General features: G+C 44.2%; 1 protein-coding gene across 2 annotated transcripts in view; it reads right to left on the reverse strand.

The window, feature by feature from the left end:
• Gucy1b1 (guanylate cyclase 1 soluble subunit beta 1) overlaps positions 1-10,469 on the reverse strand; it is a 42,533-nt gene extending 32,064 nt beyond the window's left edge. Inside the window, exons 1-2 of one of the 2 annotated variants that reach the window (XM_005344140.3) lie at positions 10,352-10,469; positions 9,754-9,827 (exon numbers count right to left, since the gene is read on the reverse strand). In XM_005344140.3, the coding sequence (XP_005344197.1) occupies positions 9,754-9,827; positions 10,352-10,354 (77 nt within the window). In that variant the 5' untranslated portion in view covers positions 10,355-10,469. Of the gene's footprint in view, positions 1-9,753; positions 9,828-10,105; positions 10,173-10,351 lie in introns of those variants that run through there. The other variant, XM_013348757.2, reaches the window with a different exon arrangement.
• Positions 10,470-11,116: the final 647 nt, after the last annotated feature.

Below are 11,116 nucleotides of genomic sequence, written 5' to 3' on the forward strand. Positions count from 1 at the left end.
CCAACACCACCGTCAGTGATCTTCATCACAAACCCTGACACCATCAGTCAGTAATCTTAAAATCTTGAATGGCTCTTCTTCCATTTCTACTACACATTCTCTCTCCCTTCAGTTTGGGAGGGTTTTCCCCCCTTCGCTTCGTACCTGACTGAAATCACAGAAGGCGACTAGCAAATGTCAGCAAATTTAGGAAACAAGCTGGTAGCTAGATTATATAAGCAGAACACATTGCTCAAGTTCCAGTTCTCTACAATTCTGTCTCTTAATTTTCCTTAAAACCAATACCTAATGTACATGCCTATATCTGTAATATATCTAATAATCTACCATTTACATTTTATATGCAGCATTTCCTTAGACCTGGAATTACCTGAATCCAGGTATACTCACCAACTTTTCTAGATCCAATCACTGTTTCAAAATCAACTTGAGCATCAACCTTGCTTAACTTCTGCATCACATGGGAGCAGCCCTTGGCCTGTCTATCATTTTGGTTTACAGATAAAGCAAAATGAGGGTTTCGCTGAGATTTATAATTTGAAATTTTCTCAATTTAATATATTGGGATACTTTTATTTACTTATTTATTTTGTTAACCTCTCTTGGTTTTCTCCAAATTATGAGTCAATGCCCTTCTTTACAGCATGTGAAAAACAAAGAACTTCACTTCTGCATGCAGGGGTGCCGAGTCCGAGGGAGTCCACTCCCTAGGTTTCATTCCATGTCATGGGTAGAGCACAGCGTCGGTGCTCTCCTGCAGCCACTGGAGAGCACAGTCAGCCTTGGCCTCACGCTCCACACCCAGTGGGTTTGACAGGTGAGGTCCAGGTGCTGGAGAAGCAAAATCAGGAGGCCAGCGGGGAGGAAGAAGAGGGAATGTCCAGGAGAGGAGGGGGAAGACAAAAGGAAGGAAGAGGAAATGTTTAGGGGAGAGAAACAAGAGGAGCAACAACTCAGAAAGCCCTGTGCAGTGTAAAATAAAGCTAGTGGGCTCTTTGCTGACTTGTTGGTAAAATGTATGGATTCTAATGGCCAAAAGCAAGCTCTGCTTCCCTATGTGACTTAAAAGAGTGGCTATAAATTCTCCAATGGTGACAAAGTGATATAGAATTATATGCTGTGTTCACTAAGTATTGTTATAGAAGGATGATATATTTTCCTTAAAGCCATTCACTTCTCATTTTCACTGATTGATGGTTGTCAGCAAACTCATCTTCATATCTACTAATTACTTCCAAAAAACAGGTAGTGGGTAGATATAGCAGAATAACTTTTTGTGGATTGACTGAAATAATCACCATCTTTATACATGTGTGCACATTTTAAAACAAGGAAATGAATTAATCACTTATTCCTCATGAATGTCTATACTTCATATTACAAAATCAAGCTATATTCAGTATAACTGAGAAGTCCATAGTTCATGTTTAGTATTAAGTATATTTTGGATGACTTAAAGAAAAATAATTAGATATATAGTGAGTTCAAAATGGCCAAGTTTCATTTCTCATAACTTTAAGGAGCTATCCACTGATTTCATGTGTGAACACAGAAATGCTGCCTTTGCTTCCTACCCTGAGCTGCATCTCCTGAGTACTCCCCCAGAAAGTGTACTCCAGGGAAGGTCTGTGCTGATGGATAAAGAAGCATCCCATGGAGGTATGAGAAGGGATGTTCCGAAATGGGACAGTCTGAGGTCCGAGGAAATGACATCTGAAAACAAAGGTCAGCTCCCAGCCAGAAAATTTCCACACTTAGCAGACTCTCAGTTCCAGCCAGCACCCCCAGAACTACTACTGACCCAGGAGCATCACTGGTGACCCAGCACCCCCAGAACTACTACTGACCCAGGAGCATCACTGGTGACCCAGCACCCCCAGAACTACTACTGACCCAGGAGCATCACTGGTGACCCAGCACCCCCAGAACTACTACTGACCCAGGAGCATCACTGGTGACCCAGCACCCCCAGAACTACTACTGACCCAGGAGCATCACTGGTGACCCAGCACCCCCAGAACTACTACTGACCCAGGAGCATCACTGGTGACCCAGCACCCCCAGAACTACTACTGACCCAGGAGCATCACTGGTGACCCAGCACCCCCAGAACTACTACTGACCCAGCAGCATCACTGGTGCACACAGATTTGGTCTTTCTAGTAAATCCTAGCAATGCTGAGGAGAGAGGGAGGGAAGTGTAATAAAAACACTTAGCTGTATCTAGTCATTATGAAAATTAAAATGTTCCATTAGAAGCCACAGATAATAATTGTAGGCAACATTGAAACTGTATGTGGCTTTTTTCTTGGAAGTGGCTGGAAAAAATAGTTGCTATTTCTCATTATCTAAGTGCAGTGATTTTAATAAATCTCTGATTTATTAAAGTGCGATTCCAGTGCGAAGAATTTGCCTGAAGGAGAGACAGGCCCTTTAAATCTAGGGCCAGCTTCTATTTTGGATTTTCCTTGAAGCTTGGTTCCTGTAAGTGAAGCTGTCACTCATGTATGCTCTGATGAGTGACAATGGGGTCTCAGTTCTAAGCAAAACAACGCCGTCACTCTTGGTATATTTTTGTTTTCACTGTGACTTTCCTGACATGGGAGACCTGTCACAGTAATGACTACAGCTCTGAAAGTCACTCATAAATGTCTTAAACGGGCGCCTTCCAGAGCCTTATCACACAGATGGCTTCATTTGGCCATCAACATTGCCTGGGGAACGCCCGATCTCAGCTCCCCTCAAAGCAAACAATCTGCTCAAAATTTCGGTGGGTATGGCTTTCTCTCACAGATGTAATGGCTGATTAAATAAAAATACCTTCAAATCGTAATAATGAGTGTCACCTGTACATACGCTGGACCATTCCAGGAAAGCAAAGACTAATGAAGAAGACATTAGCATACACGTAGAGATGGGTGGAGTCTTTGCTAAGTCAGCCCTCCCTGGGAAGGAGAGTACAGGTTCTCACTGGGAGAAAGCCCACGGTAGGATGACTGTGCCCCAGTCCCTACTCTGTGAAGGTGTGTGAGGGAAGTTCTCTAATATGCTCCTGTTGCCTAACTTACAAAATGACAATAAGGGTGAATGGGGTGGATGTGACTGACAGTTTGGTGATGTCATGTGTCGACAGCATGAGGATACAGTAGACCTATAAGGCAGCTGTCCAATGTGAATGAGATACTGTAATCAAAATAGAATGGTGCGCTGCCAAGTCCCCCCACATATCTAACTTCAGCATGGCATACATTTCGCTACAATTTAGGACACTGTCCTTATCCAGCATCTCACAAATTAAGGACCTAGATGTGTTCTGAATCACATGCATGCATACATACGATGAGTATATGTTATACAAATGTTGTCTATTGTCTCCAATTTATAGTGTAAAAACAATTTACATGCAAATGTATGTATCATATTCATGGAGAATAAGAGGAAAATAGAGACACATGTAATAAAGGGAAGGAAGGGAGAGAAGGCGCCATTCTCTAGGTTTTACCCTAAGAATGGTAAGAAGCCTACACTCCGGTGAGGCAGGTCAGATGTTAGAATATATGAATAATTCAAAGCACACTCACCCATGACTAGGAAGGGAGCACAATGCTGAATGTATGAAACAGTTCCTTCAAATGCCTTTGCTGCAGTAGGGCAAAGCTGGGCGGTGGACATTTATAGAACACAGAGAGAACATGGAACAGAAGAGGCTCAACTCCCCACCTCAGCATGGTTAAGTGACTGAGATCAGACCTCAGGGTGGGATGCTGAGGGCAAATGGGACACGGTGTTGTCTTCCTTACTACCGTCATCGACAGTTTATAAAGGGAAAATGTCTTCCATTTTTCTACATACAAACAATAAAGGCAACGTTTTCCTACTCTTTATTCTTTAGTGCACAGACAGGCGAAACAGTGAGCACAAAAGCCGCAGAGCTTCAGGTCTGTGCTGTCGCCCAGGAACAGGGCTGGAGAGATTCCTCTTTATAGTGCTCATTTCCTTAAGTGTGCTTTCCTAGAGACATCTGCACAGCGTCAACCCTTAACTATCACCTTCCAACATGCCATGAGGAAACATTTGCCAGGTCCCTGTTGCTGGAGGGGAAAAAAGACATCCCAAAGGACATTGCTCTCGCAAACAGCAGCCATGTTTAGTTAATATTTGCCGTCACCCCATCTTGACACAGTGAGAGCGAAAGCATGGGGTTTCTGGGTTCTCTTCTAGTCCTCACTGGAACGCACAAAAAAAAAAAAGCATAGAGCAGGCTAATATGATTCTGGTATATACCTAATGCACACACACAAAAGAGGAAGAGTCTAAGGAAATTAAGACTCCCCTAGACCAGTCTTCGGCTGTTGCAGATCATAGAAACAAAACTATCAGAAATGCTATGGCCTCCCTTATCATGAAGGCACCATGTTGTTCTCAAAGTGGTATGGATTCTAGAAGATTCTGTGTAGACAGCTCACCAGCAGCTGTGTGAGGCCTAAGCAGTTAGCTTCCTAGCATCAAGCAAACATACACAGTGTGTCTTCCTCTGGCTTTCAGGCTACCTGGAATAATTTCCTACAGAAAAAGGTCTCACTCATAATGCACAGCTAATTGACTTATTTTTTTTTTAGCTTTTCAAGGAATTTAATTTTCAGAGGTTGGTTTTGAGTAAAAAAAAAAAAATGAGTATGTTGTATTTATAGTTGGAAACTCTTCTTGGGTAAACACATCTAGAAGCATACAGCCTGGTCTCAGAGAACTGGCTCCAAAGTAACTTGTGACTTTTCAGCCTCCTACACATAATGCCCCTGACAGTGTTCCTTTAATTTCTTCAAAATGCAACTTTATAGTGGAAAAAAAAAGAAAAGACAACTATGACAAACACAGTGAACTGGAAAGTCATTTCCTGTTTGAAATAGATATCTCAGCACTCAGCTGAAAATACATAGAGGAAATGGTTCTAGAAAGTTTAAAGAGTTTTCTCATATGAAGGGCCAGTCACAGTTTCAAACACACATAGGCTTTTTCCTACCTGGACTCGGCTATAAAAAGGCATAGAAATTTATTTAACTCACCCCATCATGAATGTGAAAATGCCATTAAGCATGCCAGATTGTGGTGATGCCCTAGTTTGCTTGCTTTCATTGGTTTTGATAAACTCAGTATAAAGAGCACTGGCAATCTCCGTGTAGATGGCATAGTGAAATAACGATCTTCCTACAGTCTGCAGAAGGCAGAAGGTGGGCACAAGGCAGACTTGTTGGAGTGTAGGGTGAGGGGAACTGATGAGACCAGGAGGAAAGAAGCAAGGCCAAGGGATAGTCTGAAGCGAATGAGACCAGCCAGTGTGTGAAGAGGGTACAGGAGAAAGTGAGAAATGAGCTGGGGACCTCCAGCAAAGTGAAAGGAAACATTTAGGTTGGACTAGCACGCTCGCACAATGGGCTATTGTTCTTGGTATTTTGTCTGGGTGTAAAGTGCTAGGCAGACTGTTTAGCATTGAGCCACACCCCTAAAGCAGGCCACTGTTGTTGAAATGGAGCTTTACAGCGTTCAGGAGTGCTGCAGAAGAAAGATGTCGAAAAAACCCAGTTAACAGAGGGAAGTGGAAAACAGTGCATGCTGTTACTCCGGCAGCTATCCAAGAACCATATTAAGCATGTTTCCAGATAATACTGAAGGTCCTGCAACAACCAAGGCTATCAATTTCCCCATATACAACTGAAACTTGGAAAGCTTGAGCAGGTTAAGAAGCCATGTAACTATCCTCATTTTTAAAAAATTGCTTGTTTGGGACCTAATATTGATTCATAATCAGCAAATTCAACTACACATATGGAATCTAAACTGGAATAGCAGTACATGCTATCCAGCAGTCAAGCCATTTCCTTATTTGAGTGACAGACAGGAAAGTTTTTTTAAAAAATGATTAAGACTAAAAATATCCTGATATCTCTAGACATTTTCAAGGCAAGAATGACATCATTTGCTTTTCTGTCCTCGGTGCCAGAATTGTTTAACCTATGTTCATTAAAGATACGCTTAACAATGAACGAAAGAAAAAAAAAAGAGCCCTTGCAGGAAGAAGAGCCAGTGCAGCAGCATGAGCAAAGCCATGAAAAAACACTTGGAAGGCGACGGACCACAAATTGACAATAGTGTCTGTTAACTAAAATGATATTGCATAATTCTAGAACTTACAGATTTCATACCAACATTTGGACTGAACTGCATATTTCTAATCTCTCAGAAAGTCTGATATAAGGTAGCCAGTACTTTGGCCTGGTCACCTGTAGGCAAGTCAGTACAGTTTCCTGAACGGCAGTGTAGGTGTGAGAGGGGCTGTGTTTTGTAGTGTTTTGGATCCCACCACTGAGTTACAGCTTCAGCTACATCTACCACTTGTTTCAAAGAGACTTCTAATCATTTTAGAATCATTTGAACCCACCTTTAGAATTCGTGTATTTTCAAGGGTAGACAGAGAATCTCAGAGCTCACTGGCACAATATAGTTGTCAGGTTAACCACGGCTGATGCAGTGCAACAGAGGCAGACCTATTGAGCATTTAGAAGATTTGCTTATGGGCATAAAGTCTGACTACATTTTTCTAAATGAACAATGGGTATTTTTTTCTCATCAATCAAGAGACATGACTTCTTTAAGAGGATCATCTGAAAATTTGAAGTAAAATTACAAAGCAAGATCTGAAGCAGATTTGGGAGCAGGGCTTGTCTCTTACTCTTTTATGTTACTACATAGATCAAAAGTGGGTAATGACGCTATATCCAGAACACTGGATGTTCCCTGGTTCAAAACATAGCAATGACATATACATGGCTACATTTGAGAATTTATACAGATACATCCACAACATCCTGAAGCTGGTCTTGGACGTAGACACTAAGCCTTTTCTGTCTGTCACTTTGAGATAAATTGCCTGGGCTTGGGTTTGGGGCAATTTTTACTGAAGAGGGGAGACAAAGCTCTTGGGAGTCGGTGATGCTGATGATACTAATTCATGTGGTCACCGAGTTTCCAAGGAGGTATTTTCCTGCTCATAGTCATCTAGAATTTTTATCTGGAATCTATTACTTAGAGTTTTATTTGTCATTAAGTGTGTGACTTCCTGTCTAGTAAAGGATGGATGTCCACTTCCTACTAAACTAAAAAAAAAAACTACAAAACATGTTAAAATATACAATTAGACAGTTTTTCACAGATCAAAAAAGAAGATAGAAATGTTTGGTTCATATGGAGGCAAAATTATAAAACAGCTCTTCTCTCATATTGAGACTTCCATAAAACTGACAGCCTCTTGGGGAATGGCCGCAGCAGAGGCTCAGGAATGGGAGGGGAGAGCCATCTTCATGGCAATAATAGCCTTTGGCAGTTATATTTCTCTCACCCTCAGTAAGCATCTGCTGTTTGGGCAGATGCTCTTCCAGGAAGCATTCAGCAGCATCTGGGGAAGTCAGATAGAGTAGCAAGGAATAGTTTTAGATCCTCAGTGTGAGAACCAAGCCAGACTGTCCAACACATATGCAAAACTGCACCCATGACCTGAGGAGTGCCTTCCTAAAGAGAAAACGGGCAACTGACGGGCCAACCCTATTCTATTCCTCTGGTAAGGGCACCATCCTCACAGTGATTTCAGAGAAAAATGATCTCTGTGACCTGGTTCATATTTATAAGAAGTGTTTTGGATGATTGGCATTATTATCACTTGGCCAACTAAGAATTTTGTTCAACCACACCTCAAGATAAGTACACACGTCTGTAGTTCAGGCCCATGAGAGGCAGAGATTTGGAAGACTGTTGTGCTGTTGTGAGAACAAGCCCATCTCAGCCACATGGTCATCTCTGTTCATTCAAAGCTACATAGCAAGAACCAGTCTCATGTGTGTGCGTGTGCACATTCGCACACACGCATGTGTACAATGTACATGAAGAAACATGTAACAATTTTAGCCACCACTTAAAAGTTAATAATATATATATATATATGTTTAGGTCTTAGCCATCATAAACAAGTATCTGGATAATTTAATTTTAAAAATAAACGTGTTGGTACATTCTTCTATGAAGTATGAAGTAAATTTTTTCATACATTGACTAGTTATCAACATTGATAATATTCAGATGTGTATTCTAAGTTTTATTTAATTTGCATAGTGATTATTAACTCATCATAGTCTGTTCTTGTACTCTCAGAATCCTGAACATATCAATTGTTATGGTTTATCTGTCATGGACTTTGGGGACTTCACTTCTAAAGGTGAAAGGTTAACACATGGGGATGTGTGCTCCCTTCACTCACAAAGAAAGGGCTTATGTTCACCCTCACGCTTGTCTACACTGCGAGGGCGTGTGCTTAGTGTCTTCACCGGTGCCTGTCTCCACTGAAAACCAAAACTATGAAAGAATGAGTAAGGTCAAAACAATTACAATCTCCAAGTGGCCTTACTTCTTAGAGTTTTGTTTGATAGAGTCACAACTGCCTCATCTGGCCCTCTGTTTATAGGATACAGATGTGTCCTGAGAATAACATAAATGTGGATAACATGAAAGACTCTGGAACATCAATTAAAACTCGTACCCAAGAGAGCTGGAGGAAGATGTTGCGTTCTAGAGCTTATTTCCACAGAAACAGATAACTAAAGAAAATCACCATCCTATTACTGAACAATAAAGTCCATGAAATGGATAGCTAATAAAAATGTGCTGAGAAAAATAACAAGGGCTCGTGTGCTGTCATTGAGCCCAGGAACTTATGAAATAAGAGAAATGGGTTCCCCTCTGCCCTTCTTAATACTCACCGCTCTCCCTAGCCAGTTAGAATGTGGTGATGCCTACCTGCGATTTTAGTATAGCTAGTTGGTAGCAACACTCGGCTAGGCAAGAGTTAAACGCCGGTTTCAACAAGGGAGCAAAGGAAAGATAATTCTGTTAAATGGTAAATGCTCTGCTGGGCATGGTGACACATTCCTCTAGTGCCAGTGCTCAGAGAGGCCTGGAAGATTGGCAGGTCCAGGACAGCCTACGCTGTATCTAGGGAGATCTCTCAAAAAAATCTAAAGGTCAGTCATGGAGCTTGGTGGCATCGTGTTCGCCCGTCACGCACAAGGCTCAGAATTCAGCCCCCAGTAAAACCCAGCTCAAAACCCACAAAAGGCTTCAGAGGTGACCAGGTCCTTAAAAACTCACCTAAGTGTATTCTTCTCTCCCGTCTGAGTAGCAGGCTCTAAGTTCTCCAGAAACTAGGGTGCTCTATTAGCACTCCTAGAAGAACGCCCAGCAAAACAAGGCTGATTTGAGGAAGTTATCGGGCAGAGGTCCCTTTATTAAATACGTGCTTCACGTGACTTACTGGAGAAATAATTTCTGAGTGTACTATAGCATACCCAAACGATTTAACCATATTATGTGCACCAGGTGTGTAAATCTCAGAGCACAGCAAGTCTTCTGTTCATTTCCTGCCTCAAGTCCCAGAACCTTTCTAAGGCCCCTGCATGGGAGCTGACCAACCCTCCGAACCTGGACTGGGAGCCTCAGGACTCTGGCAGGGTGTTCCCACGCTCAGACCGGGTGAGGAGGCCGCAGTGACCCCAAGGGGCCACGCCACGGCCTACCCTCCTCTCCTGGTCCCGGCTCCAGAGCGTGGGAGCGAAGACCAGAGGATGCGCACCACGACCCTGCCTGGAGCATTAGGGAAGCCAGCGCGGGCACGGTGCCAGCGCGGCCCTGGGAGCAGGGCTGTTCACTTACTTGATGTCTTCCCACACCTCCGGACCATAATTGCGGATCACCAGCAGCTCCAGGGCATGGTTGACGAATCCGTACTGCAGAGCAGGGAAAGACTGAGGTCAGGGACCTGCTCATTTCCACCGCGTCGCCCACCCCGCTCCGCTGGCCTGTCACTCGCCATCTGGTTGCGCTTTCGGGGTACCCTATACTAAAAGGGGGAGATTCCCGAGAATCAATGGATTCTCGGCTCCACCGCACCCCCCTTCCCCATCTTCTTACCCTGCTCACCTGTCACCATGGTACAACAGGGACAGCAAAGGAATCTGAGCCCCGGAGCCTCCCACCTGACCCAGCCCGCAGAAGAGAGAATCACCCGAAGTCGAAGGCTGGCGTTGCGCGGTGGGGACCTACTCGGGACCCAAAGACTCAGAGCGCTCCAGCAGATCATGCGTCCCCACCTCCCACCGAAGGCGCTGTTTCCTGCAGCCTTCCGCTCTGTGTCCCCCCCACTCCACCCCCCCCGCTTGCTCCTGCAGCACCGCGCAGTCCACTCTCTAGTCTCTTAAGGTTCACCCAGCCTAGGTGTGAGGTTCCCGCTGAGCGTCCTGACAGCACTCACCATGGTGTCTGCGCCCGGAGCCCGGGAGACAGCCTCGGCACAAGGGTACCGCGGAAGAGACCCAGACAGCGACTACAGCGGCGACAGCGCACCCCGACCAGCACAGAGCTGCAGCTAGAGCATCAGCCTGGGCCAGCCCTGATTGCCACCTCTTCCCAGCCAATGACGAGTAGAGCCACAGGAGACCAGGCGCTGTTTCTTCCCATATCTCAGCCAATCAGAGAGAGCGGAGGGAATTCGGATGGGCTCAGAGCTACTGGGCTCCAGGCTTTTCCCGCCCTAGTTTGGTTACAAGTCCTTCATTTGAGGCCTTAAGGAAGATAGAGCAGAGCCAGCTACACTCCTCCCAGTAGTGGTTGGGTGCGTTGTGGTCCTAGTTCATGTGTGCTAATCCAGAAGTCTGCTCTCTGGCTTGTGGGGTGTGTGTGTGTGTGTGTGTGTGTGTGTGTGTGTGTCCAGCGGTGATCAGCATCTTCATGTTTATTGCAGTTATGCAGATAAACATTTAGTTTGTGTCTTTACATCGCAGCAGCTGGCAAACTTATAGCTAATTCTACGGAACTAACTAAACACATTTTACTTTTTTTAATTTTTTTTCTTTTTTTTCTTGAGAAAAGGAAAACAAACAAGTTTCCGCCTCCTCCAGCCTCCCATTTCCCTCCCCCTCCTCCCACCCTTCTCTCCCTCCTCCCACCCTTCTCTCCTCCTCCCACCCTTCTCCCCCTCCCCCTACTCCTCTCCCCCTCCCTCTCCAATCCAAAGAGC

The sequence above is a fragment of the Microtus ochrogaster genome, chromosome 1, assembly GCF_000317375.1.
Source record: "Microtus ochrogaster isolate Prairie Vole_2 chromosome 1, MicOch1.0, whole genome shotgun sequence".
Lineage (NCBI taxonomy): Eukaryota > Metazoa > Chordata > Mammalia > Rodentia > Cricetidae > Microtus > Microtus ochrogaster.